Below are 20,245 nucleotides of genomic sequence, written 5' to 3' on the forward strand. Positions count from 1 at the left end.
TTTGCCAACAGATGGAGTCAGGGATGAACTTTACTGTGAGTCTAAACATCAATTGTCCCTCTGATTCTCACCTAAATCACATTTTGTAGAGATTAAAATATCAGTTGATAATGCATTCAAACTGGATATCTCTCTCTCTCTCTCTCTCTCTCGCTCTCTGTCTCTCTCTCTCTCTCGCTCTCTGTCTCTCTCTGTGTGTGTGTGTGTGTGTGTGTGTGTGTGTGTGTTTGTTACTGTCAGAGACCAGAGATCTCCTCCATCACTCCCAGTGTTGTTTCTTACTACGGCAGAAACCATGCGTTGTTGTCTGGTTATAACCTCAGTGATGTGACCAGAGTGAGGATCCAAGCGGACATGGCCTGCACTCCACAAGAGTGAGTCAGTTTATGAGCGACTGAGATTATGCTCGCACTGTGAATTAGGTTTTAAAGATAGCAATTATCAAATGGAAAAGTCACCAATAGTACATGTTGATATATTCATCAAGGTACGAAGGAAGTACATTTTGTTTGACTGTCAACCAACAACCAACAATCCACTATCAACAATAAATAATGTTTTTAGGAACCAACCTGTCTCCTGCATGAACTGTCCATAGCTGAATTGGGTAGGCCTGTGCTACTCTATTTTAATGTGGGCCATAATGGTAGTACTTGGATAATGAATATGTGGCGGAACACATTTTAGAAAAACGTTTTTATTCTTAAAGGGAAAACCCTTTGCTTGTTCGCACCACTGCTCAGACAGACATTTTGGTTTCTGAGCATCAACTTACAAGTGAAGCGGAGTGTGCTTCTGCTTTAGGGATTGAGGAAATAAAGCTGATTCCGGATATTTTTAATAATGTTTGAATGATTTGACTTCATCGGCTTCCTTTAGAGTTGGTGAGAATTTTAAAGCACAAATGTTTTGCTGTTTGCTATGTACAGTAAAAGCATAGACCGGTAACGGTCTATGAGTAAAAGGCCTTCTCCATTTTCTTTTTTTAGTGTTAGATGTTTTTTATTAGGACTTATCACTATGTTAAACATGTAACACTTATTTTATTGTACGTAAGTTTAAACTGATGTTCAATGATGTTATCTCTCTCTCTCTCTCTCTCTCTCTCTCTCTCTCTCTCTCTCTCTCTCTCTCTCTCTCTCTGATCAGATCTCCTGTGTGGAACAACACTGGTGTGAAACTGATGTTCCACATTCCCAGTGCCAATAATAAAGGTGTGGTCAAAGTATGTGTACTCCTACCAGATGGTAGTTGCCATGGCAATGCTGCAATCACCTACCAGTCATCCCCATCCTGCACCCACATTGTACCAAGCAGCACCTGGATCAGGTATGACTGGATTTGTTGGCATTTTTTATTAGACTTTGATGAAAACCTTCTTGAGGATGGGATGTGACTGGGTGAACTTCTTTCCAAGATGACTGATGACTGTGAGAATGTGTTATCTCTTTTAAGACAGGAAATGTTTTACCAAACTAATACTAACATTTTGGTATGAATTTCTCCAAATCAAAATGATTTTACTGAGACAGATAGTTAGATAGATTGATAGATTTTATATATCTCTATCTAGATAAACAGTATGTGTGTGTGTATGTATATATATACTGTGTGTGTGTGTGTGTGTGTGTGTGTGTGTGTGTGTGTATGTAGAGAGAGAGAGAGAGAGAGAGAGAGAGAGATGTGTATAGATGGATATATAGATATATGGATATATAGTTATATATCTAGGTGTGTGTGTGTGTGTGTGTGTGTCAATATTAACATCAATAGATCCCAACCTAATAATTATTGAAACGTGAAATACTAACTGTGAACAATCAGACTGTCACTGGGATCAGCTTCTGCAGCCCCTTTCATTTGTGAGGCATTATGTGGCACACATGGGTTGATAGGAAATGTGGTCTTAAAAGATAAACACAATATCTACATCATGGTTATCATAAAGATGTTAGAAACATTTTATTTGATACTTTGGCATAACGAAATCTCTAAACAGCACTGTCAACACTAAAAGACAACTAGAAAGGGCAGTGAGTGAACTCAGGTAGGCTATTATGGGATGTTTCCACAGTGCTTTGTCACAAATTTCAGGAGAATTGACTGCGTCTTATTTTAGGAGACGATGTCGGTAAGTGAGTAAACAGTTACAGGTTTGGGGGCATCTCATGAGGAAAGACACACTTCCCCAAACCCATGTCTTTAACCATAAGATCACTTCCCTTTTTTTAAGTTGCGGCAACTAAAAATGTCACTTCTGCCTGAAACGGCTTTAACACTGTTGCTTGTTTTCTCCATCTCAGTGTAACGTTTGTAATTGTTTGTTCCTTAAATATACAAAAGTAAATAAAAATGTAATCACAAAAAAAAAAGAAACACTATTGCTTGTTAAGGTGCAAACACAATTTATGTGTATATAGCTGGACATAAAGAGGCCATACGTTTTAACGTAAGAACCACAGAGATTTAACCTCAATGTCGTCCATTCACCATGCACCATTGCACAGAATCTCAGCTTCCTCAAAGTGATGACATTATACTTACCAGTACGGTGGTTTGTCACTTACAACCACCAGTAAGCCTACACAGATTACTGTTGTGCTCTCTTCATTGTTCTGATGGTTGTGATGCAAATTGTTGAAGGAACTAGGGTCCTACTGTAGTCAGCAGTCTGTCTTTGTCTTTGAGTCGGTTGAACACTTTGTATTTGTACTAATGTATTTCAGCACATCCCAACCTTTTCTTAATTTTTTTTACATTTTCAGTAAGGTATAGTAAACACTGACGCTTCCAGGGACCACATTGAGAGATTTGAACTTAAATTCTTTTACGTAGGTAATCCTTATATAAAGGTGGGAGTCACACATGTGTTTTTACCGTCATATCAGGCTGTCATGGTAAAAAAAAAAAAAACTTTCTTTGGTATTGAATCTGTATTAAATGCTTAAGTTAGTTTTTGATTGGCTGCTCTGTGTCCTGAAGTGGGAAGAGGAATATCACACTCATGGGATCCCACCTGGAGTTTGTGGAAGGGGTTGTGCACAGCCACGCCCCACAGGAAGTCAGACCTTCCAGGTTCAGGAACAATCAGGTTGGTGTGTAGATGACAGAATGTCCTATTGTATATTTGTCTTATATCAATTATGTCATGTCACATCCTATCATGCTGCATTACAGTACATTGTCACGTTACATGACAGCATGCCAAATTGTATTATGTTAATCATGTCACATAACATGTACTCTTCTAGCAATATTTCATGTAACACTACATTAAGTTTAATACATTACATTGTAGTCACAAGCTGCAAAACTTTGCAGCGTGAAGCAAGTCATATAAAATGCTCTTGTTACACATTACTTGTCACATCATGTTTTGATATGTCCTATATGTCCATGTTATGCTGCAGTATGTTACATCACCTATTTATGTCTTATGTTGCATTAGCATATGTTGTCAACCAGTGTCACACTGTTATATAGTATTATGCTATATAACTGTCTTGCCACATTACATGTTTAGATTACCATGTCAACATCTTCACCATGTCATGTTTTACCATGTACAGATTATTGTAATTATGATATGTTATATTATATGTAACAAACAATGATTTTCAAACTTTTGGCAGAGTCTCACCTATGACACACCTGCAGCTGAAAATGGGATTTCTACTAGCACTGTGTTTCTGAAAGTAGCCAATGAAACCTTGGCCTGCCTGCCAACAATGACCTACTATCCAGAGCCCCAGTTCACTAGCTTTACATCCACGAGAACAGGGGACGATGTGCGTATCACCATACAGGTAATGCCTACTTTTTAGCACACATGCACAAATATAGGTCATGAAAACATAAAAGGACAGTGTGTGTGTTTTGGTTGTTATTTTAGAAAGAGGCAGACAAACTGGAGATGACCATAGCAGAGCTGGAGGTGTGGGGCGTTGAGGAAGAAAAACAACACCCCTGCATCATGGAAGCCAAAGAAACCAGTAATGAGACTGACTTTTTCATCTGTGAGATTCAGAAGACACCCAACGCTAACTTTCAGCAGTTAAAGGTACATTTTTCAGCCACACGACACCAAACTAGCCAATACATTGTTATAATGGTTACAACAGTATAATAGGGTAGCAAAAAAATCAAAAGTCCTCAGAAGTATATTTGTTTGTCTGCAATAGATACAAAGACTTTTTCAAAATAGTTAACATGTATATGTGCTCTGTACAATGTATGTATGTGTGTGTATATATATATATATATATATATATATATATATATATATATATATATATATACACACACGCACACACACACACACACACACACTTGGTGTGATTATTTCTTTTTCACAGATAAAGTATGGAGACAAGACATTGACATTGAAGACTAGATCTTCATTACATCTGTACCTGATGCTTCTTGTCCTTCTGCTGATACCCTGCATTATTGTAGGTAAGTAAACAACGGACGGACGATGAGGAATGATTTGACCCATTTTGGTCCACTAGCAGCCTCAAAAGCAGATACAGGTCAAACCTTTTCTTTTTTGATTTACTGGAGTCTCTTAGTAGTTAGTTGCTGGTTTTGTCTTTCAGCAGTGGTGATCGTCTCCCGAAGCCAACAGAAGAAGCTCACTGTTAAGATGAACAAGCGTATGGAAGACCTGGAGCTCGACATCAGGAATGACATTAGACAAGGTCAGCACATTTTTACAATGCATTTCAAAATGCATATGTAGTTTAACATTAAGGTGAGCCCATATATTGGCTATTGAGCACACTTCCCCTTTAGAATTTTTTTGTTTTGTCTTTCCTGGAGAACAGTGGCTATGAACAGCCTGGATTAATGTGGGTTCCAATAGATGATTCCAATATTGACCAGTTTAAACAGTTGGAAAAGGATAAACACTGGATACATATCAAAACTGCCATTGAAACTTCTCAAGCCACTCCTGCAGCATAATCAACTTCTCTTCTGTGCCTCTGTATACCGATGTATGTATGTATGTATGTATGAACAGATACTCTGTTAATGCTCACGTTTGCCAAACAATGAGCCAACCACTGAGCTGTTCTGAATTAAACATCAAGTGTTATATCCGTACTATTATCAGAAATGATCAAGCGTTACTTAGCCCTAATCAAGACCATGCTAATCCCCATTCAAGTTTTATAATGGTTTTCTCATGATGACATGAAATAACTTTGGTGATCTCTTAAAGAGAAACTCTGATCTTTGGGAATAATGCTAACCTTGCACAGCATGCAGGATTTGCGCGATATAACGTGGGAATCACAGGATCAAATGTCACACGGAAACCCATCTTGCATTATGTCATGAAAACATTTTTATAAAGCATTTGTGGCTCCAGAGAGAGCTGTGCAAAGGTTCATGCAACTCAAGTTGCATGTACCGCTAGTGCAGCTTCACAGAGCTGCAAGCATGGCAATTACGATTTGTGAAAACTGTATCTGATTGTACTTGATAACTGGCTCAACCTTATCAGACACTAGATTCTGTGTTTAACCAGTTTACTGTCTACAGTAAAACACACACACACAAAGTTCGTTTTTTGTGGCGTAAAATGCCCTGAACTTGTTCCTCATTTGGAAGATGTTAAAAAAGAAAATGTTGTACACTATGTACACACACATGCTCATGCAAAGCCTTGTAGCAATCGGCTTTGGGCCTGTAGAGGTGTAAAAACAGTAAGTGAATTGCGGCAGCAGTGCAGTCTGTCACCCATTTTTACTTTCTTTTTATTTGTGACCTGCAAACCCTTACTTGTTTCACTTGTGGAAATATGTATAATGTGCTTTGTCTTACTGTTTTTCTGTACAAAGTGCTTCCTCCAGCCATGCCAGATTCAGTCACTTGACACAAACCTGTTCATTGTTCATGATAGCAGCCTCACTTAACTGTCCATAGGCTTTGTGGATCTGCAGACAGAGAATGCTGACCTGATGGAAAATGTTGGAGCGATTCCTTTTCTGGACTACAAGCATTTTGCCTCCAGAATCTTTTTTCCTGAGGTATAGTGGAGCTGGATATACTGGATACTACAAACTGATACTGTAAAGGATGAAATATCAAATATAATGCATTATCACTGCCAGATTTACAAAGCCAGTTTTGGTTATTGTTTTTCAGAGTGAATCTTTTATGACGTCGTTTATCAAAGACATTGGCCAGGTAAGGTTTTACACCAGCTGTTGTTGTCGGTACCACTTTATTACTCTGTCAGGGATGTATATCTCTGTCAGCGATGTACAACGCTGTCAGCGATGTATATCTCTGTCAGCGGTGTATAACGCTGTCAGCGGTGTATAACGCTGTCAGCGATGTATATCTCTGTCAGCGATGTATATCTCTGTCATTGGTGTATAACTCTGTCAGCGATGTATATCTCTCTCAGTGGTGTAAAACTCTGTCAGCAATGTATTGTCGTATCTGATCTAAAATCAGGATGTGGTGAAGGTTCAGCTTGATGAAGGTTGCCAGAGCTTGTCCAGGCTGATCCAGGACCAGCTCTTTCTCACATCCATGGTGCACGCGCTGGAGGAGCAGAAGACCTTCACCATCAAAGACAAGTCAGTTTGTTCTTCAAGTTGTTTTTTTCACTGTGTGTGTGTGACTGTCTCTTGTACACAAAATATGTTTTGGCCTTGACAGCTGAAGATATGAAAGAAAAGAGAGAGGGGGAATGACATGCAGCAAAGGGCTGCAGGTTGGAGTCAAACTCAGACAGCTATATTGACGGCCGCTCTACCAACTGAGCTATCTGGCTGCCTTACTTTCATCCTTGTTTTTGTTTTTTTACTAGGTTTTCTCAACCCATGTTGATGTCTTTAAGTTCAACCAACTTACCAAAAACCAAAGCTTTAAATTTAAAGAAAAGCAGCAAATCCTCTCATTTAAGAAGCTGAAACGAGATAGCATGTTTGCATGAAAAATAACTTAATTGATTTTGAAACTAGTTGGAGATGGATTTTCTGTCTGACTAATTGAATAATCAACAAACAGTTGAGGCTGGTAAACTGTTTTATTCTGCTCTATGTGGCTCTTCGTACTTTCTCTGTTCATCCCTTCGATATCATGTTAGAACTCACATCCTGTATCCTGTTCTTGCCTACTATGTCTCCTTACCTTTTATCTGCTCTCTTCCAGGTGTGCGTTGGCCTCATTACTGACCGTAGCGCTCCACAACAACTTGTCATACTTGACCGAGGTAATGGAAGCTCTGCTGAAGGCTCTGATGCAGCAGAGCAGCAACGCTCAGCCCAAACTGCTGCTACGTCGCACTGAGTCCATCGTGGAGAAAATGTTAACCAACTGGATGTCAGTCTGCCTTTATGGCTTCCTCAGGGTCAGTTTTAGTTTTTGCTGTTCTATAACACTTCAATGAAAAGTGCAGCTATGTTTTCATGCTTGCATCTTGACTCTAAGTTGTTTAACTACTTTGGCCCAGCAGGCCTATTAAATATCTTAAGAACTGTTGGGTGAATTGCCATCCCAATTTTGTACAGAGATTTGTGATCTAAGGCGCCCCTCTGGGTCAGTTGAGAAAAAAAACTACACCGTTTACGATCCATGCTCACAGTTTGTTAAACTGAGAGCGATGTGTGATGACTTTTAATGTTATTGCCATCATTAGTACATCATTAACATGTCTTCCTTTTTGGTTTATAATCAAATGCCTGCTAAACTAATACCGTTGTCATCAGCTGTACTCTGTGTTTATTGTTAATAATTAGCAAATGTTAGCATTTTAGTTAGGGCTGCATGGTTATGGTTAAAATGATAATCACGATTGTTTTGATCAATATTGTAATCACTATTAATTATCACGATTATTTGTTGATTTTAACCTAAACAAATTTTATTTTCACATAGGCTATTTATAACTGCTTTCACATCCATATTATGCTACATTCTTCAAGTTTCATGTTGTACAGACATACAGCTGCAACTCATGTAAATGAAAATTAGATAAATCTTAAATAGCATAGGATATTATTATATATTTTTATATGTATCTCTGAGAAAGCTCCTTCACTTGTTTTCAACAATGACTGAATATAAGGGCTAGGGAGAGAGAGGGAGAGAGAGGGAGTGCGATGGACGCTACTCACAGAGACAACGGCTGACTCATTATGAATGTGTCCAGTACGGGTCGAATGGTGGGTCAGCGGAGTTACACACATTGTTTGCATGAAATGTCTGTATCGTCACTGCACTGCATTTTTATGAACTTTGATATTCTGGCCATGGGTCACATCTCTCGCCCAGGTCCAGCAGCTCCGTCTCACACGCTATTACTCTAAAAACTGAAGTTAGTTGCGTTCAATAAATTCTTCTGTTTTGTTTTCGCCGTGGCGGCCGCGATAGCAGAGTTACCAGAGGAAACACTGATACAAAGACAAGTTTGCCTTTCGAGCTTAACAATTTACAGCTGTGTTAATAACAATTAAAACTGTAGACAAATGTCACAAGTGTGGACCGGCGCCGCTGTGTGGCGGGGATGCGCGGAGAGTAAGAGGAGAGATCCCACACAGGCATGGCTTTACAGAAGAAATGGGTCATGTAACGCAAAATTAAATCACATCCATATAAACAACATTGCATCGGATACGAGGACATTAGGTGTGTCCTAGAAGAAAAATATTACTCGCGCCCTAGAGCCCTGTGAGCTAACAGACACCGACTAGCCTTGGTCACTGCTTTTGTCTAAAAAACAACACAGATGGGACAAAATGTTGCGTTTATTAGTAAACTGGTAAACCTTGAGACCAAAGTATAACTGACTATCTGTTGAATTTTTCTCTGTTACTCTGTCCTCTGTGACTATCTACATTTAGAAACTAAGCTGAAACAACTCTAACTGTCACATGATCAGACAGTGGTTTACGGAGCGGTAGATTGGCTTCGCAAAAAACCTGAAGCGTTCTATGAAATTGTGCTTTTAAAAAAAAATGCTTCATCACGCAAATTTGTGATCTTGATTAAAATTTGATTAATTGTGCAGCCCTAATGTGAATACACTAAGAAGGTGATCAAGGTTAAAAACATACCTGCTAAACATAAGCAGGTTAACATGGTCAATGTGAGATTGTTAGCATGCTAACATTAGCATGCACATTCTCACAAGAGCTGCTATGGCTGTAGACTCTTACTCTTGTCTTTACCTTTAACTCAACATATTGTTAGTTGAAATTTGGATAAAACTGTGTATATCGACACAACATAGTGTCTGAATTAAACGGACATGTTCTGAGAAGCTAAAAACAAGCTAAAGCCAAAACCTATTGCACCATACAGAAATAGAAGCACAGTCCCACGTTTTGAAACGAAATGGTTTTACAATTTTGAAACACACAAGAATTTGCGCAGGATTTTTATTCATTTGCAAGATGAACCTTTTATGCTGGGCATAAGCAAGGAATTGGCTTGTTGTTCTTAGATATGTTGCAGAATATTATGTCCTGCGATTATTTATTTCTCTGTGGGGCCCCAACAGGCTAGTTACCAACTATTTGCAGTCACATCAGAAAATAAAGCTATTTTAAAAACCACATCCTTTCCTCTCTTAACCTTGTCTGTTCTCATACCTAAGAACAGCTTTATCTAGGTAACCATTACCATGGTTACAAATAATAACTCTGTACAGCTATTTGTTACTTGTTCACAACTCAAACTATTTTACTCAGCTGTTGATTGTTATTTATAAATGTTGGTTGGTACTAAATTCTGGTAGCGTCTAACATCAAATTTTGGTTTACAAGACCTGCCCTATTTTTTTTTACCGGAAACTTAAATTAACCAAAATAGAATAAAGGCCACAAACCTAATTTGATCTTTGTAGTTGACACACAGTTGCCACATTTGCTGTGCCTCATTTGTCTGACAAAGTTTCTGTTATTGTGCAGGAAAGCGTTGGCCAGCACTTGTTCCTGATGGTGAGTGCTCTCATGCAGCAGACCGCAAAAGGACCTGTGGATTGCGTGACAGAGAAAGCTCTGTACACACTGAGCGAGGACTGGCTGCTGTGGCAGGCTCAGGACTTCAGCTCCCTGGTATACTCACACACACACTCACACATACATACATCACACACATCGGCGGTCACTCAAAACAAGAATGACTTTCCTCTCCGTAGGGTTGTCTTCTAGTGGGTCTTTAGATCACTGTACAGTGTGGGCAGGGAAAAGTCGATGTGGTGAGTGGTAGAGGAGCCTTTTTCCTCTTTTTTCTTGCGGTGCTGTCGCTTTGTCTACAGTGGTGTGAAAAAGTGTTTGCCCCCTTCCTCATTTCCTGTTCCTTTGCATGTTTGTCACACTTAAGTGTTTCGGAACATCAAACCAATTTAAAAAATAGTCAACACAAGTAAACACAAAATGCAATTTGTAAATGAAGGTGTTTATTATTAAAAGGTGAAAAAAAATCCAAACCATCATTTCCCTGTGGGAAAAAGTGATTGCCCCCTAAACCTAATAACTGGTTGGGCCACCCTTAGCAGCAACAACTGCAACCAAGCGTTTGCTATAACGTGCAATGAGGCTTTTACAGCGTCCTGGAGGAATTTTGGCCCACTCATCTTTGCAGAATTGTCCCAATTCAGTTACATTAGAGGGTTTTCGAGCATGAACGGCCTTTTTAAGGTCATACCACAACATCTCAATAGGATTCAGGTCAGGACTTTGGCTAGGCCACTCCAAAGTCTTCCTTTTTGTTTTTCTTCAGCCATTCGATGGTGGACTTGCTGGTGTGTTTAGGATCATTGTCCTGCTGCAGAACCCAAGTTCGTTTCAGCTTGAGTACACGAAAAGATGGTCGGACATTCTCCTTCAGGATCTCTTGGTAGACAGCAGAATTCATAGTTCCTTTTATCACGGTAAGTCTTCCAGGTCCTGAAGCAGCAAAACAGCTCCAGACCATCACACTACCACCACCATATTTTACTGTTGGTATAATGTTCTTTTTATGAACATGATCTTCTGTGGAGTGTGCTACGATGGCATTGTCGTCCACATACTGAAGCTCCATGACGGTGGTGTTTCTGATTTTGCTCTTGGCTTTAGACCTGTTAAAGTTGAAGAGCCGGCCATCAGTTCGTTAAAGGATTGAAATTCCCTGTGGCAGCTCCTCAGCCATGAGGTGGAGTAAGGAAGCAATAAAGATGGCAAACAGGGTGGGTGCCCTGTTTGACCCCTTTTTCTACTGTAAAAGGCCAAGATTCAGAGCCGCCAAGCACTGTGGCTGACATGCCATCATTTAGTAATCTCAGTATTCTGATGTATGTATTATGGCAGCCATACCTTGATAGTATGCTCCAGAGAGCATGGCTGTCCACAGAGTCAAAGGCCTTTGTAAGGTCTATGAACGCTATGCACAGAACATGCGCAAACACACACACAAACACGCACATGCACAGACACACGCGCACATGCGCGTATGCACACGACATCTTAGGGCATTTGCACACTTCAGCGGATTACTTGGGTCCAAGTGAGGTCATTTTGTGTGTGTTGGTTTATTTACTTCACAGTCATGGAATAAATACCAAACCATGAGTGGTACGTTTGTGTATTGCTCAGTCAGCAGGGCACAAGTTTAGTCAGTTGTGCTTTTAAGTGTGGAAGCAATCAACACTTCCCAATTCTTAGTTCTGTTTTTAAGTTTTACGTTTTGTACGAAACTGGACCTATTTAGGGGGCGGCTGTGGCTCAGTGGTAGAGCGGTTGCCTGCCAATCGGTGGTTCGATCCCCACCCCTGCAGTCATGTCGAAGTGTCCTTGGGCAAGGCACTGAACCCCGAGTTGCCCCCGGTGCTGCGCATCGGAGTGTGAATGTGTGTGAATGTTTATCTGATGAGCAGTTGGCACCTTGTACGGCAGCCCCGGCCACAGTGTATGAATGTGTGTGAATGGTGAATGTTTCCTGTAGATGTAAATGCGCTTTGAGCAGTTGTTAAGACTGGAAAAGCGCTATATAAATACAGCACATTTACTGTAATTCTTTGTCTAATCACGCAATATATACACAGCACTTCCAAAACACACACTTTCATATGAAAAGTGATGCTATGATATTAAAATTTCCAAATTGGGGGTCAGATTTCTTTTTTCTCAATCAGTTCTGGAGCTCAGCTCGAGGCGTGTTTATGAGAGTTGTTAGCTTGCAACTTAGATTGTAAGTATTAAGACAGCTTGTCATTGCGCAGATGAACCACTTCCTCCGTGTATTTTAGGCCATTTGAATATATGCAAAACCCGTACAGCTTGACACTGCTTCAAAAAAAAAAAACGTGCTTATAAAAAATGTGTGTGTGTGTGTGCGCTGTCGAACCCAGTTCTTATTTGTATTTTTGGTGTGTTCAGACGTGGGTTGATTAATAGCTTTAGGAGTTGTTTTACTGAATACTGTACACTTATTGGCATATATCCCCAAATAAATATTTGAAATGTCCCAGAGGTGTAGGACCCAATAGTCAGTTTTTACAATTGTACAGTTTAAAAAGAAGAAAAACATACATACAGTCATTGATTTTTTACATAAATGGGCAACCCTAAAATACATCAAATTTTAAGCTGTGACAGAGCCTGTTTAAGGAAGCAGGCAGCTACTAACGAAAACGCCTAATTCAAGGAAGTGGAGCGTCTCAGCATTTCAACACAATAAATGAACCCACATGTACGGTATGAACAAGCTTCCGTTGAACACACCCTACTTCTCAGAGCAAGGTAATTGTTGGGATAGATATTGGGATGGAGAAATAATTCAATTATAAAGCATTTAAATATCAAAACTTGGAGAGCAGGATAATTTAAGCGAGTGGCTAAGCATGAGTTAGGAAGTACAGAGAGCTGAAACTGAAGCAGAACTTTAAGTCTGTGGGTTTGACAGTGTATGGAACTAGAGTTGCTGGAGTCTATGAATACCGACACGAGAAATTAACCTGTGACATCCGTCTCATATGACGAGGACAAATGTGGAAGCATTCAGTAGACCTGATTCATGCATGCGATGCTGACGCACACAAGATTGTGTATATGGTAATCTTAAGTGCCCTGAAAACACATTTTCTTTTACAGCGTCTTACAAATAAAAACGCAGGATGGTTCTTAAAGATTTGAACTCTGATTTTTAAACTGATTGTTAGCTGAATTTGTCACAAATATTTAAAGTTTCAGAGAAATACTCAAGATTTCAAAACTAAAGAGAGACTAAAGTTTAAATCTCTAAATATTAATAATGTTAATATTTATCTAAAGAAGAATCCTGCTGACTGTGACTGTTTTATTTTCCACTTGGTATCAAATGTTTGACAGTAAGCTAGATACATGCTTATGATTTATGACTAAAGCAGAAGCATACATTTCTGGGACATTTCTACACATGTGGTACCTGCAAATACTTCATTAAATTTAGATTTTAGCATACAAGCAATTTATCTGTTGTATTATCCCCTGTATCGTCATCTAATGTGAACTTTGCTGTGACATATGTGTATTCCTTCCTCTTTTATATTTCCTTCTCTCTGCTGCCGCAGTGACTCAATGGCTACCACAAACGTTTTATCTGATCTGATCTGACATTTGGCTGGGTATAAAGATTGATTTCCATGTCAATCTTGTCCATGTTTCTGTGTTATGTGTACAGAAGCTGAAGGTGCTGTTTGCAGTGGGCAGTGAGGGAGAAGTCAGCGAACCTCTGGAGGTCAGTGCTCTCAGCTGTGACTCAGTAGAGCAAGTCAAAGAGAAAATCCTGTCCACTTTTAAGGCAAAGTTTGGTTTCCCCTACAACAGTCCTCTTAGGGACATTCGTATCGGTAAGTAACAGACCACTCTCTTTAGTCCCGGGTCTTTAAATACCAAAAGATGATCACCAACAATGAATTGATTCTACTGACAAGTCATGTCTATATAGATGACACCTGATATATCTTAATCGTATGTGCCAAAAGCTCTACTGTTATCCAAAAAGTATTGAGATTAACACTTCAGTGAGCCACACTGTTAGAAGTTAGTGACGTGTTTCGTAATTACCATTAACATTGCCACTGTTAATTAGGAGTGTGTCCCACCTACATTTTCGTAGTCGTGCATCAAATGTGTATCAATTTGCTGCTGAAAATGATTCCCGTCAAATGGACTATTTAGTCTTGTTTAATTAACATTTGCTGCAAACTACAGTGACCGGCTGTTTTAGAGAAATTACTGAGCCAACTATATCTAAATATTTTTAAAGATGTAAAAGAAACATTTCACATCATAAAGTGCTTCCTTTTTGCCACCAGAGTATGAGAACGATGGCTCGTTTGTTACTCTAGAGGAAGTGGATGCAAGCTCTCAGGTTATTGGTGAGGTGACCATGCTCAACACACTCAAGCACTACAAGGTGAGAAATGGTAGTATTGGAAAAGGTTGTGCCTGTGGAACAGGGATCTCAGTTACATACTATCACTATATCACATGTTCGCACAATCCAACTACTAAAACGTATATACTCTCGTGCAGAAAATCATTAAGGGTTTTTTGCTCATATGCTCACTAAAACGCTGCATCTCAAGCAGCAAACCAGCAGTCCTAGTCAACCTGAGAGCAGGGTGGCACAGCTAAGCCGGTGTCAGTTGGCACAACTCCCATCTCACTTTGAGTTTACTTGTTCCTGTCTCCGCCTACAGGAAAAGAGCATACATAGTGTTTTTTACATACATAGGCATATATTTATTACAAAGCCAAGCCCCAACTTACAAAACATAGTCAAACAGGAAACAATACATACTGTAGGTGTTGCTGTCAGGGAAATCGTTGTATTGCCAGTTCTGGAGGAAATGGTGTTAACTAAAGTAGAACTGAGCAAATGTTGAAGATATTTTCTTAAGTTCCTGATGAGCTGATTTTAATCTAATGATCTCCTTCTATATCTTCTTGCAACACCCCTGGGTCAGCCAAGCATGCTTACTAACTAAGCTGGGGGATTTCTGTGGGTGTCTGTGGTTTCCTGTTACATACACAAACAATAAAAATTGTACTGAAAGTTCAAATTTTGTGCGTGTGTATGTAAATGTTTATATAGTTGTATTTCTGTATATATACACTGTACATGTACAGCATATTGTATATGTTTTATAGCAATTTTATGTTTAATCTTAGCCATCTGAAGTATAAAGGCTTTTTTGCAATTGTTCTCATCTCATGCTGCTCTTACAGTCATTTATTAGCAATTGTTTTACTTTTTGGAGCAAAGGTTGTAAAATAAATGTAATTTATTAACCTTTCTGTGTGTTTGTACTCCTGTAGGTTCCTGACGGTGCGACAATCAAAGTACTCTCTAAGAAAACTCATCCTCCTGTGAGCCCGCAGGGAAGTCTAAAGGGTAACGGCTAAGAAGAATAACGCTGAGTTAACACAAATAGTTTTTTGAGATGTCTGTGTACTTATATTGAGACCCAGTAAGGGATTATTTAAGTTTAGCGTAAAGGCCAGGGAGGAAGCCATTACTGGTTCCTGTTTTCAGAGTAGCATAATGAAAGAATATAGAAATAATCTTCAAAAATAGGTACCATTAATTGACAATCAAAGGAGAAACAAAAGACTTAAGAGTTTACCATCTATTCCGCAGACAAATCTCTATGCATCAAATTGTTCTAATCAGCTTCTGGTAGCTACATTTGCCAGCAATGAAAACTGTTAATAAACATAAATTCTTAACCTTGGCCTCAGTGCGTGTGGCCAAACAATCTCTAGGTCCTTTTTACCGGCTTTTTCTGTGTAGTCATCCACTTCCTACAGGCTTAATCAGCAAATGGAACTGGCTGAGTTGTCATTCTCGTAAAACCAGTGCATGGGTCACATGTAGGGTTGGTTACAGAAACCCGGTTCCACCATGGAACATAGGAATCGGACTGGATAACAACGCAAATTTCAGTTCCTCATTTCAGTTCCACTTAATGTGGACTGAAATATTCTGCTTCTGTTGCTCTCAAATGGACGTAAAAATATCACACTTTCTCTGTAGTCTACCGTTGGCTAGATACCGTAAATTGTAGGTTACTTTTAAAATGTCATGTTTTTCCTCTGGGCTCTGGTTAGCATACCAACTCAACATTTATTTTGTTACTTGTTAATAGTGTAACTGCTTTTTTATTTTTTTTATTTTTTTTAAATATATAAATACAGAATATGTGTGTGTGTGTGTGTGTGTGTGTGTACAGTAGGTGTGTATGTACTGTATGTATATGTGTGTATGTATATATGTATATGTACGGTATACTGTGTGAATATACTGTGTGTGTGTGTGTGTGTGTGTGTGTGTGTGTGTGTATATATATATATATACTGTGTGTGTGTGTGTGTGTGTGTGTGTATATATGTATACGGTATGTGTGTCTATACAGTACAGGTCAAAGGTTTGGACACACCTTCTCATTCCATGCATTTCCTTTATTTTCATGACTATTTACATTGTAGATTCTCACTGAAGGCATCAAAACTATAAATGAACATATGTGGAATTATGTACTTATGTCTGTGTGAAATAACTAAAAACCTGTCTTACATTCTAGTTTCTTCAAAGTAGCCATCCTTTGCTCTGATAACTGGTCAAATAGCCCTTACAAAGCTTGGAGGTGTGTTTGGGATCATTGTCCTGTTGAAAAATAAGTTATGGTCCAACTAAACGCAAACCGGGGTGGGGATGGCATGTCTCTGCAGGATGCCGTGGTAGCCATGCTGGTTCAGTATGCCTTCAATTTGGAATAAATCCCCAACAGTGTCACCAGCAAAGCCCCCCCACACCATCACACCTCCTCATCCATGCTTCACGGTGGGAACCAGGCATGTAGAATCCATCCATCACCTTTTCTCCATTGCACAAAGACACGGCTAAACCAAAAATCTCATCAGACCAAAGGCCCAGATTTCCAGTGCTCGAATGTCCATTCCTTGTGTTTCTTGGCCCAAACAAGTCTCTTCTGCTTCTCCTTAGCAGTGGTTTTCTAGCTGCTGTTTGACCATGAAGGCCGGATTGGCACAGTCTCCTCTTAACAGTTGTTCTAGAGATGTGTCTGCTGCTAGAACTCTGTCTGCTTTTCATCTGCTCTCTAATCTGAGCTACTGTTAACTTGCAATTTCTGAGGCTGGTGACTCAGATGAACCAAGAGCTCTTGGTCTTCCTTTCATGTGAGCCAGTTTTGTTGCAGCGCTTGATGTTTTTTGTGACTGCACTTGGGGACACATTCAAAGTTTTTGCAATTTTCCGGACCGACTGACCATCATTTGTTTAAGTAATGATGGCCACTTTCTCTTTGGTTTCTCTTTACTTAGCTGATTGGTTCTTGCCATAACATGAATTCTAACAGTTGTCCGATAAGGCCGTCGGCTGTGTATCAAACTGACTTCCGCACAACACAACTGATGGTCCCAACTCCATTAATAGGGCACGAAATTCCACTAATTAACCCTGACAAGGCCCACCTGTGAAGTAAAAACAATTTCAGGTGACTACCTCATGAAGCTCATTGAGAGAACACCAAGGGTTTGCAGCGTTATCAAAAAAGCAAAGGGTGGCTACTTAACTAGAATATAAGACATGTTTTCAGTTATTTCCCACTTTATTGTTAAGTACATAGTTCCACATATGTTTATTCATAGTTTTAATGTCTATAGTGATAATTTACAATGTAAATAGTCATAAAAATAAAGAATACGCTGTGTGTGTGTGTGTGTGTGTGTGTGTGTGTGTGTAAATAAAATATGGTTGTGTGTACTTACTGTATGTATAAAATTCTTTTCATTCCCTTTTAGATGATGAGAACTTCTCTGGAAAATACTTCCACTTGGTAAGAAGGAGTTTTTTTGTTTTGTATGCAGAGGTAAATCATGAAATTAGTGTGATACTAAGACACATTTGAATCACTACACACGTTTGTGCATATTGCTGAATGTTTTTTGACTCTTCTCTGAAGATTGATCCTGATGTAGACGAGGACCAAAGAAAGAACCCAGAGAGGAAGAAGTTAAAACTGAAGGAAGTGCACCTCACCAAGCTCCTCTCCACAAAGGCAAGAGGAACAAGTCACAAGGCCTTTTTTTTTTTTTTAACCCCATTAAAACTGATACGGTCTCTTACATGGTTATTTTTATTACCTGCAGCAGTGTTAATGTTGCAGAGGAAGCGTGTCGTTTTTGTTTCCCTTGTCCACACAACAGGCATGGCATGAGTAGCAGCAGCTTAGTGCTCTATCTGTGTCTGCACAGGGTGAAGAAAGGAATCTCTCCTTGAAGTGTAAAAATATGCTTTGGGTCGCGTTTAAGTACAGATAGTATGAGCAAACTAGCTCATCTGGTAGAGCGTGCGCCCCACGCGCCCCACAGAGGCTAAGTCATCGACGCAACGGCTGCATGTTCTGGCCCTTTCCTGTATGTCGTCCCCCTCTTTCTTCCCTTTCCTGTCTAAGCTGTCCTATCACATAAAGGCCTAAAATGAAAAAAAAAGGCAGCTGAAACATCTCCTGACTTGACACACCAATTATTGAATTTGGATAGGTTTTATTGTTTTCCACTCTGATGTAAGAGAAGATGGCACTTAGATTTTTCTCTTTTAGACAGAAAGTGAGTTAATGAGTTCTGGTGAGAGTGGGATTGGATATAATTAGTTCAGATGAAAGATTATTCAAACATCTTTTTACAGCAGAAAATGACATTACCTTGTTCTTTGACTCTAAGGTGGCAGTGCATTCATTTGTGGAGAATCTGTTCAGATCTATCTGGGGGACACCACACAGCAAAGCCCCGCGTGCTGTCAAATACTTCTTTGACTTCCTGGACACTCAGGCCGACAACATGAAGATCACCGACCCAGATGTTCTTCACATCTGGAAGACCAACAGGTATTGTTGGGTCATCCAAAGCTCTGTGGACAGTTTGATAAGCTTTAGTACAGAAGTTAACAGTTGTCTTCTTGACATGTCTTTATGCTACTATGCAGTTTGCCTCTGCGCTTCTGGGTCAACATCATGAAAAACCCCCAGTTTGTTTTTGACATGGAGAAAACTCCACAATTGGACAGCTGCCTGTCTGTCATTGCTCAGGCCTTTATGGACTCCTTTTCGCTCAGTGAGACCCAGCTAGGAAAGGTAAGGTATTTTTATAATTTACAATTACAGGAGGATCAGTTTGATTGTAGGATAACACCACTTAATATTAGTTATATTTCAACATACAATGTTTTTTTTAAATTTTTTATATATACTATGGCGTTTTTGTCGCATTTTTTGACATACTGTACAACTATTTCTCCACTTTTTTGACATACTATAGTACAGCTTTTTTAGGTACTTTTTTTCACTTTTTGCAACATACAATACTATGATTCTTTTCACTTTTTGTGACACTATACTATATTGCTTTTAATTTTTGCAACATACTATATTATGATTTGTTTTAACATACTGTATAGCAGCATGGCAGCCCAGTGGTTAGCACTGTGGCCTGTGATGTTTTTTTCAACATTTTTAGTCTATACTATGACATTTTTTTTACTTTTCTTTTAAATACTATAGTAAGACTTTTATTTTATTTTATTTTTTATACATACTACGGCTTTTTAATCACTTTTTGGGACATACTATGTTTTTTTGTGTCTTTACTTTGGCTTTTTCCAACATATTATACTATGGCTTTTTTATCCCTCTTTTTACACACTATATTTATTAAGATTTTTTGACATACTATACTACAGCTTTTTGTTCTCAATTTTTTTCCACATACTAGATAATGTCTTTTTTGACATACTATACTAAGAATTTGTTATCCCTTTTTTACATACTCTATTTATTATGACTTTTTTTACAAACTATACTAGTGCTGTTTTATCACTTTTTTGATGTACTATACTATGGCTTTTTTATCCCTTTTTGCCATACTATACTATGGCCTTTTTTACCAATTTTTGACATACTATACTGGCTTTTTTGATTTATTTTACTATAGCTTTTTTGATATACTATTCTATGGCTTTTTTCCTCACTTTTTTCAGTACCTATACTATTGATGTTTTATCACTTTTTTTCAGCATACTGTACTATGGCTTTTTTTTTTTTTACATACTATACTATGACGTTTTTGACAAACTAAACTATGGCTTTTTTCAACATATTATGCTATGGCTTTTATAATCAATTTTTGACATACTATACTATGGCTTTTTTCAACATACTGTACTATTGATCTTTCATCGC

General features: G+C 38.8%; 2 protein-coding genes across 9 annotated transcripts in view; one reads left to right on the forward strand and one right to left on the reverse strand.

The window, feature by feature from the left end:
* The window catches only part of plxnc1 (plexin C1), a 41,889-nt gene that overhangs the window by 17,793 nt on the left and 3,851 nt on the right, over nt 1-20,245 (forward strand). For 2 of the 5 annotated variants that reach the window (XM_034863325.1, XM_034863324.1), the window contains 19 exons: nt 241-374; nt 1,150-1,329; nt 2,983-3,091; nt 3,633-3,806; nt 3,893-4,060; nt 4,356-4,455; nt 4,599-4,700; nt 5,932-6,035; nt 6,154-6,195; nt 6,469-6,593; nt 7,171-7,369; nt 9,930-10,076; nt 13,663-13,831; nt 14,300-14,400; nt 15,306-15,381; nt 17,811-17,845; nt 17,972-18,067; nt 18,732-18,895; nt 18,994-19,141. In XM_034863325.1, the coding sequence (XP_034719216.1) occupies nt 241-374; nt 1,150-1,329; nt 2,983-3,091; nt 3,633-3,806; nt 3,893-4,060; nt 4,356-4,455; nt 4,599-4,700; nt 5,932-6,035; nt 6,154-6,195; nt 6,469-6,593; nt 7,171-7,369; nt 9,930-10,076; nt 13,663-13,831; nt 14,300-14,400; nt 15,306-15,381; nt 17,811-17,845; nt 17,972-18,067; nt 18,732-18,895; nt 18,994-19,141 (2,373 nt within the window). The remainder of the gene's footprint in view (nt 1-240; nt 375-1,149; nt 1,330-2,982; nt 3,092-3,632; nt 3,807-3,892; nt 4,061-4,355; nt 4,456-4,598; nt 4,701-5,931; nt 6,036-6,153; nt 6,196-6,468; nt 6,594-7,170; nt 7,370-9,929; nt 10,077-13,662; nt 13,832-14,299; nt 14,401-15,305; nt 15,382-17,810; nt 17,846-17,971; nt 18,068-18,731; nt 18,896-18,993; nt 19,142-20,245) is intronic. The other 3 variants (XM_034863328.1, XM_034863326.1, XM_034863327.1) reach the window with 3 other exon arrangements.
* Nucleotides 19,283-20,245, reverse strand: part of hcfc2 (host cell factor C2) — a 26,403-nt gene continuing 25,440 nt past the window's right edge. For all 4 annotated transcript variants that reach the window (XM_034863334.1, XM_034863333.1, XM_034863330.1 and 1 more), the window contains exon 18: nt 19,283-19,295. The gene's annotated coding sequence lies outside the window, so the exon portion shown is untranslated. The remainder of the gene's footprint in view (nt 19,296-20,245) is intronic.

This window comes from Etheostoma cragini, chromosome 23 (assembly GCF_013103735.1).
Source record: "Etheostoma cragini isolate CJK2018 chromosome 23, CSU_Ecrag_1.0, whole genome shotgun sequence".
Lineage (NCBI taxonomy): Eukaryota > Metazoa > Chordata > Actinopteri > Perciformes > Percidae > Etheostoma > Etheostoma cragini.